This window comes from Aspergillus multicolor, assembly GCF_047715735.1.
Source record: "Aspergillus multicolor strain CBS 133.54 unplaced genomic scaffold BDW74scaffold_3, whole genome shotgun sequence".
Lineage (NCBI taxonomy): Eukaryota > Fungi > Ascomycota > Eurotiomycetes > Eurotiales > Aspergillaceae > Aspergillus > Aspergillus multicolor.
Window position 1 is genome coordinate 72302 of NW_027395954.1, and position 19457 is coordinate 91758.

The following is a 19457-nucleotide window of genomic DNA, read 5'->3' on the forward strand; positions in this document are numbered from 1 at the left end:
GTAAGCAAGCTGTGATCCCGGCCTGTAAAACCCGTCGATGGTCCCCTTGCTATTCCGTCCTGTTAGCCATGCGGTACGGTAACCACCAGCATTACTCTCTGCAAGCAATACCCTCTGCAAGCAATACCCTCTGCAAGCAACTATCCTCCAACCGCTCCCATAATATAGAGGCAGTCAGGTTTCATCCTCAGTCCGTATCCCTAGATATCATGGACTACTCGCGCGATCGCTACCATTACGACTACAGCAATCAGAGCCCCCTCGAGACAAGCTACGCACCAGGTCACCTCCAGCTTCCCCAGCAAGACAAACAACAATCCCCTGCGGACAGGCCTCCGTCCAAAGATGACAAAACCGACCTCAGCAACCCCAGCGCCCAGGACGAGGTTCGTGAACCGAATGTATTTCCTACTCGGCGAAGGCGGCTCTCGCGATACTTCTCCAGCATTCTCCAGCCGGAGTATGGCCGAGGATTGGAAGATTATCTTCGCTTCCCGGATTCCTGAGGTCAGGTTTTGTTCGCCTCGAGTGGAGTGTGCAGGGAGAAGAAAACTTGGTTGGGGGAAAATTGACGGATTCGAAATTTGTTAGTCCCATTCTTCAACTCGATCCCGTCAGTGCTGCAAGGTCCTGTTCATGTCATGTATGATGTATACTAGATAAGTCCTGCCACGGCACCGGATGACATGCGGTGATATCGACCTGCATCTGTGTGTAACGCACCTGCAGGTAATGATGCCTGGGATCCCCGCATCTGATTGCAATTCACAACCATTCTAGGCTGGTTACATAGATACATACCTATGTATGACATCAATGCGGTGGGTACTCGGCGGAGTCCGCGGTATAAAGCATGGACCCTGCAGCCCGCTCCCGAACCAAAATCAGAACCAAACTTCAACTTTCTAAACCTCGAGCACATATACAGGACAATCTCTTTACGCTACCACTAGTTATCTCCTATCAAAACCCGAAGCATTCGCGCTTGCGTTCGGAACTTCAGTTTTGCTGTTTGCCTTTGCATCCATCCTACACTACTAGATCCCGTTAGCCCTAGCCGCAACCATCATGTCTAATAACCCCTCCATCCCCGAGACCGGCGTCCAGTCTACTCACTCCCATCCCCACCCCGCAAACCAAACAGCGAGAGCCGCCCAAATGCCAGATGAATCCGAGCCATTGTCCACCTTCCTCGAAGAAACAGACCACAAGAGTAACGATTCAAACACAAGCATCCATCCACACCCCAACGCAGACGCAGACGGTAACGCCAACATAACCCGCCGAGGCTTCATGCCGTCTTTCGAGGCATTCCAGGAGTATCGATCGGGCCGTTAGGTTCTGGCTGGGGCGCAATGAAGCCGTGAGTGTTTCGATCCTGGAGCGTAGCACTGGGGGTATCGGCTGTGGGCTCGAAAAGAGAGATTCAGGGATCGAATGCAATGGAGGTTACACCTTGGCGCTGGATGGATACTATGGTAGGTAGCTAATTCTTGTTATAATTGTGTATATACAAATACCTTCGGGCCAGGCATGCTGGATGCGCACTTTGCTACGGAGTAGGTATTGAGAACCAAGGTCCCTTAAGTCTGAACTGTCCACTTCCCATCGGTAGCTCTGATGTTGCAATCATCTGGAACTCGGAAAAATATCGCTGCACCAGGTGACACCTGATAGTTTAGTATGGAACCGGTACGACAATGACTGATAAGATCCACGTTAGCTAAGCTAGTCGCTCTCTTGACGCTACTTAGAATGCACCCTAAGATGCCTCTTGAAGTTATCCAGCCTTGAAAATCCACGCCCATACGCCTGACTGTACTTGCAACCTGCAACCGGACAGAACCACGGCTCATACCCCTCGACATTCTCAGAGTGTCTTGACTTGACATGCCGCTCGAGGTCCTTTTTGTATCGGAAGTCTTCAGTGCAGTTGGCGGCCGTGCATTTGAAGGGCTTCGAGTGGGATTTTGCGTGGCGGCTAATATGCATGCGTTGTTAGCCTAGGAAAGACCAGGATGGGCAGCGGGTCGCCACGAGTTTTCCTTGGGGTCGGAAAGGGAAGGAAAGCTAAAGAGGATAACTTACTTGAGTTCATGCCTCTTGGAGAATGTGCGTTTGCAGATGGTGCATTGCAGGGGATTAGCGGCAGCGGGAGATACAGGGACATTCTCGGCTGATTCAGGTTGAGCATCAACAGTCTCAAGGCCAGAGGAAATAGGGCCTGTAGCGTTTCCAAAGTCATGGGAGAGATCAAATGGAGACAATAAAGAAGGTACAGGTGAAGCTGAAGCTGAAGGTGCCGGAGGTAAACTGTGTCCAATGTCTGGGTAGCTAGGAAGAGGGCCAGAATTCCTGTTATCCAACCAAACCGGATCAACAAACGGGTGAAAATCTTCGAGTTCGTGTCGGTTGGGTCCAGGCTGATTCGATTGAGGGTTCAGGCCGAGGAGAGCGAGCAGAAAGGGTAGGTAGGTAGGTTTTGAGAGCTTGAAACAGTCAGGAACACGCAGTTACCCTCCGGCACGAGGGAATGGGCGGGGAAGAAGGAAAGAATAGAACAAGCAACGTCCAAGTAGTATCTTGAAACAAACGTGAGCAGAGCAAGAGGTCTGAGATGGGTGTAAAAGAGTGGACCAGGCGGCCTCTCTAGCGAGAGGCACTGCTGTGGAGGAGAAAAAAAGAGGAACTAACTCGGCAAAAAACTTCTGTTAAGTATTTAGAAGCCCGGAAACCAAGGCCAATAGCATTGGTAGGGTAGGCATGGGGCAGGTCAGGCCGGAAGGATCGAGCTAGGGCTTGGCAAAAAGGGTAGGCCTCAAATTGCTTATTCGGGTAAGGTGGTTTATATTACCTGGTGATATACATTCAGAGGTATGATAGCGTCAAAGATAACCAGATGCTTTGTCAAAATGCAGTGGTAGGCCTCAAAGTTAGTTTTTCACGTCTCTTTATTGGCGGCTTGGTCGTGGTCTTGCAGCAAGGCAGCATGGTAGGCCTCAATCCACCAACACTTGTACGACATAAGCGTTGATGGGCTAGACGTTGCGGACAAGAGGATGTCTATAAGAAGGGGTCCTCTGACCGCTGATATTCCGCACCGAGCGTGCACAGATCCAGACGTCATTACTCCTATATCATTGATATACGCAAAATAGGAAAGTCCAACATGTCGACCCCACCCCCAAAGGTCATCGACACCACCGCAGCCCTAACCCAAGTGCTCGAAGACCTGACCAACCTCCCCAACCTCCCCAGCGACCCGCCCTCCCTCTATATCGACCTCGAGGGCATAAACCTCTCCCGGCACGGCTCCATCTCCATAATGCAGATCTACGTGCTACCCCTGAACGAGATCTACCTGATCGACATCCACGTCCTCGGTCAAACAGCCTTCACAACCACCTCTGCGACCGGCACAACCCTAAAGTCGATCCTCGAGTCGTCTACCACCCAAAAAGCCTTCTTCGACGTGCGCAACGACTCCGACGCCCTCTACAGCCAGTTCGGCGTCTACCTATCCGGCATCCAGGACATCCAGCTGCTCGAACTCGCAACGCGATCTTTCTCCCGCCGGTGCATTAACGGCCTAGCCAAGGCCATTGAGCGAGATGGCGGGCTGACGCTGACCGAAGCCATCGAGTGGAATCGTGTCAAAGAGAACGGACGCAAGCTCTTTGCGCCAGAGCGCGGCGGGTCGTACGAGGTGTTTAATGCGAGACCGCTGTCCGAGAAGATCATACGCTACTGTGCTCAGGACGTGCGCATCCTGCCGATGCTATGGCGGACGTATAGCGCGAAGCTCAGGCCAACGTGGAAAGAGAGGGTTAAGAGCGCGACGAAGGAGCGCATTGATGTGTGCTTTCAGGCTGGGTATACGGGTGTTGGGCGGCATATGGCGTTGGCGCCGGCTGGGTGGGCGTAGGACCTCGGGTGTGGATTGGGTGTTTGCAGACGGGACTGGGAGTGTATACCCTGCCTGTTTGCCCGAAGTAGAGGTTTTGCTGTTGTCGAGTAATTTCGGACAGGACGGAACGGGACAGGACATACTTGATGTGGACATGGATGGATGGGTCTAACTCCAGCTCCTTGTCTCTGACTCGACTCGGAACATTTGGGTCTTGTATCGATCCCTATCCCTGGACCTTTCTGCCATACCCAACCCTATTGCCCATCTCTTATTTAGGTATGGTATGTGTACTGGTAGTCGACCCAGGTACTTCGTTTACCTAAGGCAGTGGTGTCTTGGTTGGTAGCCCGTTGTTCCACAGCTTACGCAGAGTCGCGCGATGATCTGACTTGAATATGCGAGATACAACGCAGGTCATCATGATGTACCTAAAGACTGAATCACATGAAGTAGAACGACCTTCCCCATACCAAACATTCGCCATACATGTCATGTACCGGATCCCTTCAGGTCTCCACCAGTGACTACCACCACGCTACCCAGATACTTGATAACGTTTCCTGCGGGATGACACGGGGTGATATCAGGGTGCATCAGTGTTACATACTTGCAGGTGATCACATCCCATGGACCCCTACCCACGTCATGTTTATGTTTATGTTTACGACCACCAAAACACATATCTATAATACGACATGCATGTGATAGAGCGTTGGGTAATCTACCTACCAAGGTAGGGTATATAGTTCCCGACAACCCGCACCAACGAAACTCTACTATACCTACCTAGCACCTTCCAAAAATTCCAATCATCAAAAACAACCAAACACAAACACAAGCACAAGCATCAAACGCACATCCTCCTCCTCATCCTCACCCTCCTCTTCTTATACCTAAAATAACTCATCCAACACTACCATGTCAAGCAACAAATACCAGCCTAGCCGCATGGCAGAGCAAGCAACATCCCAAATGCCCGACGCCGGTCTATCAAGCCAAAGCAAGAGCCAAAACAATACCGAAGACACTCTCAATGACAACCCCAGCACGAACTTCGGCATCAGCGAAAACACTAAGCAGCAGGGGCAAGGCCAGGGCCAGGGGCAGGGTCTGAGGCAGAATCCAGGCGGGCGCAATCTGCCGAGCGGGTATGGTGATTCTGCGTTGAAGACGTGAGCGTTGGGTAGGTAGGTAGGTAGTGGGTAGGTTGAGTTAGACTTAGGGCGGCGGGGATGGGGAAGCGATTGGGGCAAGACAATCAAGGTCCAGTAAAGATGGATTTGAATTTGGATTTGAATTACATGATACAGATAGAATGTAATAATGAAAGTACCTGTTGTGGGTTGCTCTTCTTTTGTTTCTTTTTCTCCTTATCTGTACCGTACATCATAACATCATACCGTCATACCTGGCAAACGAAATCAACCACATGCTTTAGGGACAGAGGATCGCGTCCGCCTCCTTTTGAATACAAATATTGTATATCATACAATACAGTATGGTATACTTAATCCTCATCTTCCGCAACTCTGCCCCCCACTTTCCTTTCCTTTAATGCTGTGGAACCAAAATCAAATGCATTTGCATTGTCTTTCCGAGCAGGTGATCCTCTGCCTTGGCCTCGACTCCGGTCTTGCGTCCCGTTCCCGCCTGGACAGGCCAAGGCGGGGGCATCCGCACGCAAGGAAACGCATACACCGCAGATCCGTCGAATAATAAAGCCAAAACAAAACAAGCAGGTTGAATGAGGCGGTGTGGTTGGTCTTTCTTTGCTAAACTCGGTGTGGTACTACCATGGGCATAGCACTTGAGTACGGTAGTTCGTGAGAAAGATGGCGCGGGTTCGGGACGGGAACGCCACCCCGCCGCAGGCCCACTCTGCATTCTGCATGCAGGGCCCACAGTTATACATCGAGAATCGAAATTCAAGGCTAACGGAGACAGCTCGAAGTAGCTATTGAAGAGAGATAGTTATTGATCAATAGTAACAAAAGTGGTACTCCAAAGAAAAGAACAAAATGACACGATGGATCCAAGGTCGGCCTCGAACGCGGGACCACGGAGCTTAGGTGCGGTATCTGGGAAGTTAAGGTAAAAAAAACTGGTCGTTCTCTTTGGTTGAATGTCGCCCGGTGTCGCCAACTGGACCATCTCACCGGGAAATAAATTTTTTTTTTTTTTTTTTTTTTTTTTTTTTTTTTTTTTTTTTTTTTTTTTTTTTTTTTTTTTTTTTTTTTTTTTTTTTTTTTTTTTTTTTTTTTTGATATTTACAAAATGACCCAAGATTCCCTTGAGTGTATTGGATTGTTATTCCTTGATGTTTTTCTATAGTAGTATTCTGGAGGGTACTAATGGTATGGTATGAAGAACTTGATCTCCCAAAAGTGCCACAGTGCGGACAAAACCTCCGCCTGCTATGAGAACTAGTAATACGCACAGTAAACAGAATATATAAGTATCTTCGTATAAGTCGCGACTATTCGTCGCTCCCCTTATCCTCCAAACCCCTAGCGATCATCTCATCTCGAGTACGGAGGCGGCGCCACATCCTCTGAATGCCGCGGCAAGGCTTCAACAATATCTCCAGACACCGACGCAGGTGCAGGCACAAATGCTGATACAGATGCAGAAGCTGGTCTATAACTACCTTGACCCCGATTACCCTTCGGCGCCGCCTGAGTCGCCGATCCCCTTGCACCAACGCGAGTACTACCATCCTCCCTACCAAGACGCCTCTTATTCCGCCTGCGCACCGCAAAACTGCCTATCAAAAACGCCCCCGCCGCAACAGCCGCAACCGCAATCCCCGCTTCACCACCGGCACCCAGCTTCCCACCGCTCGAGCTGGGAGTCGGCGTGGGTGTAAAGGATGGTGTCGGGGTGGGGGTATAGGATGGCGTAGACGACGACGATGGCGATGGCACTGCAGGGGTATAGGTTGTCTTCCCTGCAAGTTCGAGGCTCTCGGCGTCGCAGAAGGAGGGCTCGTCCGGGTAGTTTGTGTTTCTGTAGGTGTGGATGAGGTCTGCGGGGCAGTGGAGTTTCGTGTTGGGGTTTGGGGCGATGTTCAGTGCTGTCGCGCGGGTGAGGTTTGTGAAGTTTATCCTGAGAGAAGAGGGAGGGTGTCAGTTTCAGGTTATCGTGATAGGAGTATGTTCTTGGAATAGAATATGGTGCGGTTCATACACTGCAAGGTCGCCTCTGATGTCGATTTCCCCGGCTTTCTCGAGGGCCGAGTAGATCTCCACTGGGGACGCGGCATTCACAGTTATCTCGGCGTCTGTTTGGGCGAGATCGTAAAGGTCGATGCTGTGGGTTTCCGTTAGTACGGTAATTGTCCTCGAATAGATTATGCCGGCGATAGTACATACATTGATATATGCCCCTCCACTGCCAACGTCCCATGCAGTTCTCTTAGCGCGGGCAAAAATATACCGGAGAAGTCCGTATAGTTGGCTACAACCCGCAGTCCCCCTGTAGTTACTTCCCTGGGGTATGCTAGTTCCTCGGCCTCCCCTAGGAACTCGAGGTTGGGGGTTGACAAGCTGGCTCATTGTGAGTAACGGGCATTATTCCACGATGGAGAAGGAAGAGCCAAACCTTCGAACATGGCCAAAGACCGCCAAATCTCGTACGCTGGTCAGGGCGGAAAGGTCTATATCAACAGGGTCCGCCCGATTATTCACGAGCTCTCTTGACGGATCGGTATAGATGTAGAAGCTATCCACCGTTTCGAGGGCGGGGAAAGAGACGCTGAATTGGTATTGTTAGCACATTTAACACCAACTCCATAGACTAATGTTTCTGTGCGTGCATACTTTGTCCACGTCCCCGCGATATCAATAATATTCACCTTCGTCAACGCCCCGAAATCCATGACTGCATCTTCAGCCCCCTGGGTGATATCCAGCTGCATCGTGACGCTTTCGAGCTTTGGCATCAGGATGCTATTTACGCCCAATACCCTGTACAGTCTGAAGTCCACGATGTAGACGAGGTTGGGCATCTCGATGGCGTCCAGCCCGGTATTGTCCGCATGGACATCACCCATAATCCTGCCTGTGAAATTGGTAACCGCGTTGAGGACAATCGAGCCGGAAAAGTCTTTGTGGATGTCGATGTCGCCGATTATAGTCTCGCAGTCGGCGAGTGGGATCAGTTGGTCGGGGCTCGTGAGGGTAAGTGAGTGCGAGAGGTACCAGGGCGCAGGGTCTGTCTCGTTTGTGAGGCATTCCCGGGCGCGGGCGCCTTAAGGCCATTTCTTAGCTATCAATCTAAACTCGGGATATCTGGAGATGTGTACCTGCTAGCAAGGTGCCGGCTAGGAGGGCGGCAAAGGCAATCTTGTTGTGAATCATCGCTGCTGTGCTCGTCTTAGCATACCTAGGTATCGCGACAAGAACCGGAAGCTGCGAGCGTCTATGGCAAATATCGAGTTGCCTAGATATGACCAGGGCGCAGGGGACATTGCGTTTGTTAAGTACTCATCATTCCCGTATCGCATCTGCTACGGGCACAGCATGTTCTCTTGGCACTGCGCCTGGTTGGAGCCCAGCGCTATACCCGCCCACCGGGTCGTTCAGGGCTCAGCCTTACTGGACGGAGTGGAAACCTTGGCTGGAACCAGGCCTATCAGATCCTGGGAAATCCCCGAGAAAATAGGGCGCTAGGCCCTGCAAGTCAGAGACCCCGAGAAATAACACTCATGAGGTCATGCGCCCAGGAACCGCCGGCCTCCAGCTTGGGACCGAGGTTGCCTCATAAGGCTGTGCCACCACGCTGCATGTACGTCGTGATCCCAAAGAGCTGTTGCTGCCGTCCATCCTGGTACTGCGAGGTGTCATGTAGTTAGTTGTCCAGTTCCCTAATATCGGCATTGCTGGGTTTGGTATGCGCGAGGTTCCAAGGTTGTTTCACTAAGTGTACCTATGCAGCTAAGTCACGGCAACCCTGGGGCTGAGCAAGAGACGACAATGTACAGACCTGTATATTACCATATGGTAGTACTTTACGTTTGTGATATTCAGCTCATCAGCCTCCGGCACACTTGGCTACACTTGTTTTGATAGTATTTAATAAGTGCTCTTTGGTTACCGCGTATTGTGAACCATATTAGAATAGAGCAACAGCACTCTCGCCGACTACCTATCCAAGTTGCCTAACCCTCCTTGGCCAGGTCTCCTCAAAGGTCACTGCTGGAGAGACCCTGCAGTTGAAAGAATAAAGATCTTTATTATACTTTATTCTGTCCTTCTATTCTTTTTCTTCTTTTCTTCTTTTCTTCTTCGCCCCTAAACAAAAAGACAAAGACATGTAATAATAGTCCTAGATGGTTCGGAACTAAGACCATTCGCCACAAACAAGAACCCTTTGTACCCTTCTTCCCACGCTTAGCAGTGAGCTTCGACTCAAATACTCCTCCTTTCCCCGTCCAGTCCTTCCCCTCCTTCCAGTTCTCTGAAACAACGTCCCTTCCATCAACCACTCCCGTGTCAACACCTCTTCCTACCACTATCACGACCATGCCCGGATTTATCACCGCCTACGCCGTCGGCCTCACTGTAAGAACCCCATTCACCCACCTTCATTAACACGTACCTCTAAATTGAAGCCAACCACTAACCCTCGCTAACAGGACGGCGTCGGCGACAACGGCGCGAATCGCTACCGGATCACCGCATCCAGCGAAGAAGCCCTGGCGCTTTGGATCAAGAATATTGATTACTCGCTTGTCAAGAACATCAACAGCCGCTGGTTTATCTTTGACATGATGAAGTTTGACGACATCTATCATTCCTCGTTAGACATGCCAAAAAGCCATGCCGGCGAGATCATCATCGAGCATTTGCATAGCGTGTTTCATATGGGGAAGCCGCATTCGCGTGTTTAGACCGGTTTGTTACATTGGATTGGTTGTTGCTGGTATGTTAGTTCTTATGTTTCCTGTATCTTGCCTATTGACTCTGACGGGCCTCGAGCCTAAGTGTTAGTCTCTGTTCGTTCGTTATGGTAGTATCAAGGGTCCCTCGTCTTCGGCGTTCAAACATAACAAATCATATAGGGTGAAGGTAAGCCAATGTTTGTCTTTCTTGATGTCATTTGCTTCCGGGCGTAATTCATTATTGCTAGTGCTTGCACTAAGACTACGAATGAGAAACAACACACTTTTGGTGCTGATAGTTGTCTCCTTCTCCTTCTCCTTCTTCTTCTTCTTCTCCAGCTCTATGGTATCTTCCCGAGTAACCGGCCCCGGGGAATCTGTTTCCAGTGGCTTTGTCAAGATGCAGGCGCAAAAAAGTAGGTATACCTGTCCAGTTAGCCTTGTTTATCTCCAATACTATCAGGAATACCGAAGGTGCAAGGTTGAGAGGAATAGGAATGCCAGTGGGTGCCAGAGTATCGGCACTCATGCAAAGAGCCGGGAGACATACCCACTTTAGAATACGGGCTTACCTAAGTAATCATATTAGCATTTTCAGCCCATCGAACAGTAGATATACAGGATCACGGGAGCGTACCATACCTTAGAGAAGAAGGTTGAGGAAGATTGTTTGCAGATACCTAGACAACACAGCCGAAATGCATAGAATCCCCTCTTCGCTCCTGGCCATTCTTCTCCCCCCACGATCTCATACGCCACTAGCGGGGAAAATCATCACCGTAACCGTAGCCTATGGTAGCTTTCACTTCTGTATCATTCTGTTGAGTCCCTAGAACCAGAAAGCCGCATGTTTCACATTATATCATGCTCACAGCAATAAAATGGGTCAAAGGGGACCTTCGGAGCCAGGAACATTATCCAGACCAGAGAGATAGGAACTACGAAGAGCTCGCTTCCAGAGATCGGCCTAGGTATAAGGTATTCCCTGTACTAATTGTGCCATACCTAGGGTATATAGGGCTTAACCTTAATAGTCATAAAGATAAGTTCAGCAAACCTTAACGGTTTTCAAGAACATAAGGCGCTATGCTCTACGAGTTAGGGCATACCCAAGGTACCTACCTAAGGTCACGCCTAATGACTGAGATGGCCCTTAGATACAATCGAACGCTTGAGACGGCCCATAGATGAGGCTAGCCTACCTAATACAGTAAGGCCTCGTGTCTCAGCTGACTCCAAAACTCCTAAGTCTAGTTTCCCCTAAAAATTCCTGCGAATGGCAAACTGTCTGGACAGTGAGCGAGATGTTGGAGACAGAGAGAGGAGACGAATCCCCCCTCGGGAGAAGCGGAGGAGGATAAATTATGTGTCCGGCATTGCATCTAGACAAGAAGAAGAGAAAGCCCATGAAAAACGCCGGTCATAAAAGATGCTTTGACTCCAACCACCGTACTCAACCATCAAAATGCCAATAACCGTTCAACGCCGTCGGTAAAGTAGATAGAAAAAGACATATGGACAGCGCAGCTCAAAACACCTAGACTTGGGTACCCAAAACCTCGAGTAAGACTGGACAGCGATATTGGAATGCGGACTCCGGCCGTCGTCAGCAAAAAGAGGCCAAAGTAAGCGAGCGGCAGGGGAAAACTCACTACAGCGGCGCCGGCAATTCACCAAACAACAATGGACACCAGGCCAGGGCCCCTTCTTCCCTTCCTTTCTCTCCCCAGGGCTGTCGGTCACTGGTGTGGAAGGGGGTTCGCGAGGGGCTGGAAACACATCATGCCGTGAAACCTCATCAACGTCGGGGAGGTTTCGTTTGCAAGCCCGATTGGGAAGAACAGGGCATCATAGTTGAAGAGGTTCTCCCCGTCCTCGGCTCTTGTGACCCATCGGGTGAGGGTGCGCACCTCTTTAAGTCATTCCTCGAGTGTGTGCTGGCTCGCGGTGACCGAGTACCCGCTGATGCTTTGCTCTGTTGGATGCACTCGGTGCGTTGCGCTGACGTTGACAAATGTGGCTTGGACAAGCATACTGGACCGTGACGTGAAAGTCTTGAGAAGATGAAGGAGCTGAGTGAATGCTAAAGAAAGGTGGTGGGAAAAAAAGAAGGCTGGAAGCGGTAGCTGAGATGCGGCTGGAGGTAGGTATGAGGCAAGGATGAAGATCGAGAAAGGAGGCCGTTGAAAGTAAAGATATAGACAGCCCTGGAAGCAGTGTGAAGATACTCGAGAATGGCCAGTGAATGGATTGGAAAGGGAGAATTAGCAGGAGGGCACAGCGCACAGAATAATAAACTTGAGCAAGACAAATGTTGGGTATCATTTGGGTATATGCCATATACATATCCCGTTTATAGCTTAGTACTGGGTACTGCCCAGCGACATCATATATATAACGGCCTCGAGAATCAATGAGAGTATGAGGGCTTGAACAGACATCAAGCACCGATCGAGCGAGCGGGCGGGATAATGAGGAAACCAAGCCTAGACACGGGGTGGGTTGTTGCCCGGAGCAAGAGGGCTGTGCAAATGCTCAATAATAATTTCGCCGCCATAGTTCTTTGGCATGTCCAGGAACGAGGTGTAGACACCTCGGAACCCCTCAAATCTAAAGACAAACCAGCGGTTATCCACGTTCTTCACAAGGGAAGATTGGATATTCTGCATCCAGCTTGCAAGGGCCTCCTCATTAGATGCCATAATTCGGTAGCGATTGTCCCCATTGTCAAGTCCGCCATTCTATTAACCGACATGCTTAGTTTCCTTGGATTGCAGAGAGACGGGGGCAGTGGATATAAGAGTCTTACGGCAAGACCGACAGCATAGGCTGTGATGAACCCAGGCATGGTTTGAAAGGGTGGCAGAAAGTGTGGCAGGAACTGCAAGAGGGCGAATAGTGTCGCTCGATGGAGTGCTGGGGTTGTGCGGGAGGACAGGGAGGGGAAGAGACAATATATATCCCTCCAAAGCTGACTCCATGGGCACAAAAAGCTGTCGCTTTTGGCAAATGCTCTGACTGATCAGTTCTATCACATGCATCCGTTTCTTTTTTCTCGAGAGGGCTACAGCCCTGCTTCGCTACCCAGGGTTGCATCACATGTAGTCAGGCTTCTGTTCATCGACTTTGTGGCGCTCGTCATCCAGGCTGGCAACTCGAGTTGCATAGCGGCAAGCCAGACGGCGACCACAAGCCGAAGATCTGTTTGTTGCTGCTATTCTCTGCCTGGGGAAAATGTTGGGGAGCGAGGTCCCAAGCGGCCCCGTTTGCTTGGTTGGTGGTGCCTCTCAACCATTTCGCCGTTTGCAAGGGTGACCAGAGCTGAGATATCATCTTTTTTCCCTGGAACCGTAAAGTCCCAGCCTTGGTTCATTCATACCCCGTTCCAACTCCCTTTTCCCAAGATGTCCGGCAACGTCCATGAATATAAATTGAGGGAAACCAGTGCGCGGACACCGTTTCTCTCCGACCCTGAACAGGGCTTCGGCCAAGAAGCGTCCGACGAGGATGAGAAACCGGTGAGTTGCCGCGAGCGCCTTCGACCGGTTGGCCACTAATGGAGCAGAGCGCTGTGGCGGTGCTTTTCGAGATCACCGCGGAAGATGTGAACAGATATCGCGGCATTGTAGAATTTTACAAGCACCTAAATAGGCAACACCGTACGCTCCGAAGCCAAGCCGATTTCACACAGGTTGGGAAGCGGCACAATGTGTCCGACGCCCGCACCTGGTTCCGAACCGTGCTTGACACATGGGGAAAATTCGAAGGGCGGGAGGACGCCGATCCAACGTTGGAAAATCTGCTGGGTAGGCTTGAATAGCCCGATAGTAGCAGTCACGAACAGAAGGCCTTGCTTGGCCAGACCCTTGTCTCTACGTTGGCCTTACTCTCATCCACCCTCACACCATTAGGGCCAATACACCAAACCACTATGGATCCTCCGAGTATGACCCTGCAGGCGCAGTACGGAGACAAAGCGGGTATGTGGGATAGCACCGATAAGCAGCCACTTAGGCTCGTGTTCACCGCGATTCAGAGGGTGTACCGCAGCGGCCTCCCCGACGGCTACTCAAACGTTCCCACCGCCAGCCCAATTCATTTTATCGATCGTCACCTAGTCAAATACGCCCGCCTCTCTCGAGTTAGTGGAATCCGAATCAAGTAGGTTGATGCACTGACCGAGCACCTCGTCCTCGACCAGCGAGAGCGGACGCTCTCTATTTTCCGCTGACCGTCCGCCTGCGTGCCGGGATCATCAACGCAGGCCACTCCTTGATTGCAAGGTGACTAACTGTTGACTCTCCTGCGTCGGTGGAATGACACTTTTAAACTAACCACACCTGTCGTATTCTCCAGAGTCATGTCCTGAACCTTGGATGAGTCATCCTACCGCAACCCAGGTACAAGCGGCCAGCGTCTAGCCCTTCTTCGCGAAATCCTCGCTACGTATCGGTTGATATTTGGTGATGCGAAATCGCGTAAGCTCTTACAGGAAGAGGTCACAAAACTCGAGCAGCAGGGAACGGCCATGGATCCCCTCATCCTGGAACTGACAGAGCCAAGCATTTCTAAATCCAAAGACTTAAATTGAAGATGTTCAAGCGGGCAATTTCGCTTAATCCCCTAGAGCTGTCAGATGAGCCAGCGCTTCGCCCTCCATTGGCAATAATGAAAGGGATCGATATGTTCTTGGTGACCCACGAATATCATCACCAGGCTCGGCAGCTCAAGTTTCTACAAGCCTTCTCTCAGGGACAAGAATCAGCTCAAGAAGAGCCCTTTTGAAAGAAATCTTGGTTTATCAATCCCTTGATCACGGTGGGCGTCAATATCGGTTTCCAGAGTGCAAATGTGTATTTCGGCAGCAGAAAAGCCAATCATGAGTGACTGACATAGCAAGTGTTGAAAGGATTGCCTACGCCATAGACTCAGTGTTGGGATTGGTTGGTTCCAGTGATGGTGACTCATAGAGATGAGGCAGGTTTTAGAAGATGAAGGTTGCCCAGACAACGGGATCAAGAATGCCCGTTCTGTCCATGTTCTTGAAAAAGTATCGCCCAGTCGAAGCCGTGGAAAACGTCGTTCTGGTCGCTTTGGTAACAAAGGGATAGGATCCATTCAAATAAGAAGTCGAGGCGAGCCGTTCCTTCACGGGTTTTACGAACTTTCGATGAGTCCCAAGCTTAGGACAAAGAAACGCAATCTGAGTAGTCTAGGACATGAACGATTCTTGGTTGTCTTCGCTTGTTTCCATCCACGGCTAAGATTCCAAGTTGAGAAATTGAAAGAGCGGAGTCGCGTGACGAGAGCAGCCGGGCCTCGAACCTTCATTCTTCTCAGGCGGCCGCATCGGGATAAGCCAGGCGCGGGGATTTGAGTTGTTGTTGGCCAGTCAGCCACTTCTACCATGACTTGTTCCAGTTTGCCGGGTCTAGAGATATCGCAACAAAGCCTTCCGCGGGGTCGGCAGCTTGGGTACGCCTTGGCAGGAAGAGCTAGGCATTGCGTAGACGAGAGGACGAAATAGTCACGACCCCGTCGCAAAAGAGCACTCCTAGCTGGGAAGAGAAAGTCCTCGCTGGGAGGCAAGCAGGCCCGACTCTGAAAGGATTTTGCCGATCGCCATGAGCAATGTTGAAGAGCAAGAATCCGGATCAACGCCTCCTCGAGTGTGATTTGTCAAAGTACTAGTCAACAATCAGCGAGCACCGAGAGTAGCAGAAAATCAAAAGCCAAAGGAATTGGTACCTCTGCCCATTCGTTGCCTGAATGAGCGAACCCATACAAGCGGAACGGTTCGACGCTTTTATCCACGTCTCTGGTCTATCGCGCTGACATCTGGACACTGTCGGGCACTACCGTATCCAAGAGATCAATAGCCGTCGCTTCAGTATCTTGGTGTGCATTGGGATAGCCTCTGTTTGAGTAGCAGCGATCGAGTTTGACGGGATCACCTGTTCGTCGGGAAAACGTAGAGCATACCTAGGCCGTGTACATCATCACATATCGGACTGTTGGGCGGGTTCAGTGGGAAGGTGGAAGTTACGCACAATAGTGCAGACTTCAGTGAGTTGACTAAGCGGAAGCAAGCTGTCCACCCTGCATGAGAACTCGCCAAGATCACAACACTTCCCAAGGTGGTCAATCTATCTACCTTGCGCTTGCTTTACAACGCCGCCGGATGCGCAACTAGAAAGCCAGATAACATCACATAGCATGAGGCACAGCCAGGTGCATTATCGGTAAGACGCCGGGGTACCACAACTACAATCGCGACAACAGAGACGCTAGATCCAGGAAGACGGCAAGGAAGGCGCCCGGAGGAGAAGAAAGACAGCAAGAGACGGAGACATGGATTGCCGAGTCAAAACGCAACAAAGCGATACTGAACCGTTGCGGGGAACTGAAGAGCCCGAGCAGCTGCTGATTTCCTTCGACGACCACAACGGCCGCAGCGAGGCCTGGGACGCCATCCAGCAACAATCCCAAGCCGAAGCTGGAGGACAACCTTTTGCAATCCCCCCGCCACCGTTCGCTGGTGCAGAGCAATACCACAACTGGTGCATCGAGTGGCACGGCTGCTGGGCCCGGAACGGCGCCTGGATCAGCTCTACGTACAGACAAATCTACCAGCTGGCGTCTCGACGAGATCAGAGCATCCTGGGAACGAGGCACGGAGCTACCGCGCGGGAATCGGGGTCTCATCTTTGAGCTCATGGGGCATGCTGAGCCGGGTCTACTGCGGTATCCCTGGGGCTTGCCGGCTCATAAGCTGTACGACGGGATAAATTGCACGCATGTGGAAGGTAGATTCTACACCCTTGACGTACGAGATTTCCTTATCGATCTTGAGAAGTGGTATTTCGGACGCTCGGTTGAAGCAAAGAGGGATTTGCAGGTGGTTCCGCTGTATCGGTGGCCGCTTTCGCAGAGGATGGCTAAGAGGCGGGATGCGGTCTTTGTTCTATAGAATCGTTACTCTTTGGTCTTCTAATGCATATTGTCTGGGTGCTTCAATTGCACCCACCCTTGACGCCAACGCCCGTACCATTCTGTCCAGCTCGACATACGGTAGTACGCCGCACTCAAAGCCTACTCCCCCCAGCCCCTCCAGCACCCCTTGGCAAGATATAAAGACACTCCGCCTCCGCCAGCACCCTCCCTTCTCCATCGCAGATATCACCTTGTATCTTCCACTTCCTCTCCCCCTTGGTCTCCGCAATCCTCGCCGAGACAACTACCGTCCCCGGCGTGCCCACCGGCGCCACAAACCTTGTATTTAGATACGCCGTCACCGGCCCCTCCATGCCCGGCAATCCCCCACCAAGCCTCAGACTCAGTGTGAGCCCCATACACTCGTCCAGCAGCGTCGCTACGATCCCGCCGTGCAGGACGCCCGGGTAGCCATTGAGGTCTGGGCCGAGGGTGAAGAAGAGACGGATTTCGGAGGTGGGGAGTACGGTTGACGAAGTAGGTGCGGTGTTTGGTTCTGGTCGGTATTGCAGGAGGCAGGCGGGGATTGTGGTGCTGGTGTTGAGGGTTGTCGAGAAGAGGGCGTCTTCGGTGCTGGATTTGAAGATTCGGGAGGGCGTGGGATGTGTGACGAAGGTCGGGTCGCTGAGGAGGTTGGAGACCCAGGGGATTGAGTGGAAATGGGCGATGTCGTCTGCCATGTTGGCGTGGATTGATGTGTGACGAGAGTTTGTTGACGCGGAATTTTGGGGGGAAACGACTCAGGCTCAGGCACGTGCGGGGGACCGAGGCATCCCCGCGGGAATGGACAGCGGGCCCGGGATTCTACTCCGCATTCCTCAGTCAAACTCTCTCTTTGATCAATCGTCGATCATCATTGAGTGCCTTCTAAATACAGCATAGTACCTGACACTATCTATCGCGATGCTTTGATTCGCAGCCAAGAAAGCTGTTATTGGTGGACTTTGTCCTACCACATTCTTCCTCGCGTCAAACGCGTCCGGGGTCAACCTTTTATCATATATATCATATATAAAAACCAGCAAAAGCGGCCATTTCTTGAGCCAAGCTACGCATTACACTTGATAACTTTAATCAACTTGTATAGTCGAATTCCTGCCCAACCAAATTCTCGCTCAACTTCCACAGTTTCTCAGCTTCCACCTTGCTCGTCCCCCATGGCTTGACCGTATCCGTCCACGGATCCGCGATACGGCAGTCCTGCAAATACGCCCCGTTACTTTCTATCAAAAACCAATTAGCACACCTTTCTAATTCCTATGCACAGCTCTTACCTCTGAGCGAAGGCTCAAAAGCAGCGTACACCGTCGTCGCCGCCCCCTGCTGCTCCGTCTTCAGCTTGAAGTCCTGCCAACCCTCTGCATTCCCAAGCGCTCGGTCAAGCTCGTCTGTAATGTCAATCAGGTCAGCATTGAGGGCATCTAATGAAGTGAAACGTTGAGCAATACGTACTCAAAGCAGCAATGTCCTCATCCATATTGTCCAGACTACCCGAAAGAGACGTCGAGAGAATAACGCCAGGGTGCAGGCTATACGCCAGAAGCCCCTTGTCCCCCAACTTCTCCGCCAACGAGAGCGCCATCAACATGTTAGCCGTCTTGGACTGCCCGTACGCAGTCCACCTGTTATATGTCTCTCCGTTCTGCACAGTAACAATAATCCGTCAGCATCCAACGTGCCATAGCTCGATAAAGAAGGGTGCACATACCTGAAAGTTATAATCCGCCCACCGAATCGGGCTCAGTCGGTGTCCATCGCTACTAACACAGATAGCCCTCGGCGCCTCCGACGCAAGAAGCTTGCCGATAATAAGATTCATGAACAGAAAGTGGCCGAGATGATTCGTCGCAAACTGGCTCTCAAGCCCGTCGGAAGTTAGAGCGAACTTCGTCCCCATGATCCCTGCATTGTTGACGAGGACGTCGATGCACGGGACGTCGGGCCAGTTGTTCAATTCCTCGGCGGCTTTGCGGACACCAGCGAGGGAGCCCAGGTCTAGCTGGAGTAGCCGGACTGGGACATCTGCGCGGATTCGTGTAATTGCCTCAGCGGTCTGCTGTAGTTTGGCTATGTTGCGGCCCGCGAGGATAAGTAGGCCCGGTTGGGCGCGGGCAATCGTCTGGACGAATGTCGCGCCGATACTTGACGGTGACGGTCCGGTGGTTAGAATCACTTTGGCTTTGATTTCGGTCGCGAGGTGCTCCACGAGCTCAGAGGCTGTCGTTTTCTCGTTGTAGGCGGGGGCCATTTTTTCTTGCGTTGGGAGCTACCAGTATCCCAAGGATCTTTGTCAAAGCGTAGTCGCTCTGCTGCATTGAACCGCTGGGCAGGATCTTTGCATCTAGCTTCAGATATTAAAGTAATTAGATCGCGGCCACTATTTATGTCGTAGCTCGTTACACACTTGACATCACGTTTCTTCGGCGTATGCCCGCCGCTAACGCTGACCGTCAGCTTTAGCCGCGCCCTATCTCCGAGTCCCGACGTGGCAGATGGGGCCAAAGAATAAATGCAGCATCTGTTCAAATCGATGTTGAAGACGGTATAATTTCTGGCTTCGGGCTTTGATGCTCGCACGGAAATGTCCTAAGGGTCAAGTGTGTCTCGACAATGTCAATAGATATGGGGAGACTGAGACTGTCACCATGTCAATAGGTCTTGGAGTATCGTGAT

General features: G+C 51.3%; 9 protein-coding genes across 9 annotated transcripts; 5 read left to right on the forward strand and 4 right to left on the reverse strand.

The window, feature by feature from the left end:
• Positions 1 to 209: 209 nt before the first annotated feature.
• BDW74DRAFT_173944 (uncharacterized protein) lies at positions 210 to 1338 on the forward strand (the record flags this gene model as incomplete). The annotated part of the gene is made up of 2 exons (XM_073727908.1): positions 210 to 386; positions 1042 to 1338. 2 exons carry the CDS (start codon positions 210 to 212, stop codon positions 1336 to 1338), a joined length of 474 nt encoding a protein of 157 aa, XP_073587436.1.
• A 355-nt stretch (positions 1339 to 1693) lies between these two features.
• On the forward strand, positions 1694 to 2645 carry BDW74DRAFT_145193 (uncharacterized protein). The gene is made up of 2 exons (XM_073723165.1): positions 1694 to 1981; positions 2089 to 2645. Exons 1-2 carry the CDS (start codon positions 1891 to 1893, stop codon positions 2178 to 2180), a joined length of 183 nt encoding a protein of 60 aa, XP_073587437.1. The 5' UTR covers positions 1694 to 1890; the 3' UTR covers positions 2181 to 2645.
• A 524-nt stretch (positions 2646 to 3169) lies between these two features.
• Positions 3170 to 3925, forward strand: BDW74DRAFT_173945 (uncharacterized protein; the record flags this gene model as incomplete). The annotated part of the gene is made up of 1 exon (XM_073727909.1): positions 3170 to 3925. One exon carries the CDS (start codon positions 3170 to 3172, stop codon positions 3923 to 3925), a length of 756 nt encoding a protein of 251 aa, XP_073587438.1.
• Positions 3926 to 6232: 2307 nt separating this feature from the next.
• On the reverse strand, positions 6233 to 8335 carry BDW74DRAFT_72515 (uncharacterized protein). Its single transcript, XM_073733550.1, has 6 exons — positions 8214 to 8335; positions 7729 to 8158; positions 7511 to 7663; positions 7282 to 7455; positions 7097 to 7219; positions 6233 to 7015 (listed from the first exon to the last, which is right to left on the reverse strand). Exons 1-6 carry the CDS (start codon positions 8266 to 8268, stop codon positions 6430 to 6432), a joined length of 1521 nt encoding a protein of 506 aa, XP_073587439.1. The 5' UTR covers positions 8269 to 8335; the 3' UTR covers positions 6233 to 6429.
• A 961-nt stretch (positions 8336 to 9296) lies between these two features.
• Positions 9297 to 10087, forward strand: BDW74DRAFT_145196 (uncharacterized protein). Its single transcript, XM_073723166.1, has 3 exons — positions 9297 to 9471; positions 9546 to 9832; positions 9901 to 10087. The coding sequence occupies exons 1-2, from the start codon at positions 9433 to 9435 to the stop codon at positions 9798 to 9800; spliced, it is 294 nt and encodes a 97-aa protein (XP_073587440.1). The 5' UTR covers positions 9297 to 9432; the 3' UTR covers positions 9801 to 9832; positions 9901 to 10087.
• BDW74DRAFT_72533 (uncharacterized protein) lies at positions 9826 to 10430 on the forward strand. The gene is made up of 2 exons (XM_073733551.1): positions 9826 to 9832; positions 9889 to 10430. Exon 2 carries the CDS (start codon positions 10003 to 10005, stop codon positions 10348 to 10350), a length of 348 nt encoding a protein of 115 aa, XP_073587441.1. The 5' UTR covers positions 9826 to 9832; positions 9889 to 10002; the 3' UTR covers positions 10351 to 10430.
• A 5527-nt stretch (positions 10431 to 15957) lies between these two features.
• Positions 15958 to 16679, reverse strand: BDW74DRAFT_145202 (uncharacterized protein). Its single transcript, XM_073723167.1, has one exon. It carries the CDS (start codon positions 16506 to 16508, stop codon positions 16056 to 16058), a length of 453 nt encoding a protein of 150 aa, XP_073587442.1. The 5' UTR covers positions 16509 to 16679; the 3' UTR covers positions 15958 to 16055.
• A 197-nt stretch (positions 16680 to 16876) lies between these two features.
• BDW74DRAFT_173950 (PaaI family thioesterase) lies at positions 16877 to 17464 on the reverse strand (the record flags this gene model as incomplete). Its single annotated transcript, XM_073727910.1, has 1 exon — positions 16877 to 17464. One exon carries the CDS (start codon positions 17462 to 17464, stop codon positions 16877 to 16879), a length of 588 nt encoding a protein of 195 aa, XP_073587443.1.
• Positions 17465 to 17769: 305 nt separating this feature from the next.
• Positions 17770 to 19140, reverse strand: BDW74DRAFT_72559 (uncharacterized protein). The gene is made up of 4 exons (XM_073733552.1): positions 18493 to 19140; positions 18237 to 18426; positions 18059 to 18172; positions 17770 to 18007 (listed from the first exon to the last, which is right to left on the reverse strand). Exons 1-4 carry the CDS (start codon positions 19030 to 19032, stop codon positions 17859 to 17861), a joined length of 993 nt encoding a protein of 330 aa, XP_073587444.1. The 5' UTR covers positions 19033 to 19140; the 3' UTR covers positions 17770 to 17858.
• Between the last annotated feature and the right edge of the window lie 317 nt (positions 19141 to 19457).

Coding starts and splice junctions, on each gene's coding strand:
- BDW74DRAFT_72559 (XM_073733552.1), bottom strand. CDS start 19,032: ATGGCCCCCGCCTACAACGAGAAAACGACAGCCTCTGAGCTCGTGGAG. Junction 18,427..18,492: donor GGGCGGATTATAACTTTCAG/GTATGTGCACCC, acceptor GTTACTGTGCAG/AACGGAGAGACATATAACAG. Junction 18,008..18,058: donor TTTTGAGCCTTCGCTCAGAG/GTAAGAGCTGTG, acceptor GGTTTTTGATAG/AAAGTAACGGGGCGTATTTG.
- BDW74DRAFT_145193 (XM_073723165.1), top strand. CDS start 1,891: ATGCCGCTCGAGGTCCTTTTTGTATCGGAAGTCTTCAGTGCAGTTGGC. Junction 1,982..2,088: donor AGTGGGATTTTGCGTGGCGG/CTAATATGCATG, acceptor AGGATAACTTAC/TTGAGTTCATGCCTCTTGGA.
- BDW74DRAFT_145196 (XM_073723166.1), top strand. CDS start 9,433: ATGCCCGGATTTATCACCGCCTACGCCGTCGGCCTCACT. Junction 9,472..9,545: donor CCTACGCCGTCGGCCTCACT/GTAAGAACCCCA, acceptor CCTCGCTAACAG/GACGGCGTCGGCGACAACGG.
- BDW74DRAFT_145202 (XM_073723167.1), bottom strand. CDS start 16,508: ATGAGCTCAAAGATGAGACCCCGATTCCCGCGCGGTAGCTCCGTGCCT.
- BDW74DRAFT_72533 (XM_073733551.1), top strand. CDS start 10,003: ATGTCATTTGCTTCCGGGCGTAATTCATTATTGCTAGTGCTTGCACTA.
- BDW74DRAFT_72515 (XM_073733550.1), bottom strand. CDS start 8,268: ATGATTCACAACAAGATTGCCTTTGCCGCCCTCCTAGCCGGCACCTTG. Junction 8,159..8,213: donor AGCCGGCACCTTGCTAGCAG/GTACACATCTCC, acceptor AATGGCCTTAAG/GCGCCCGCGCCCGGGAATGC. Junction 7,664..7,728: donor ATCGCGGGGACGTGGACAAA/GTATGCACGCAC, acceptor ATACCAATTCAG/CGTCTCTTTCCCCGCCCTCG.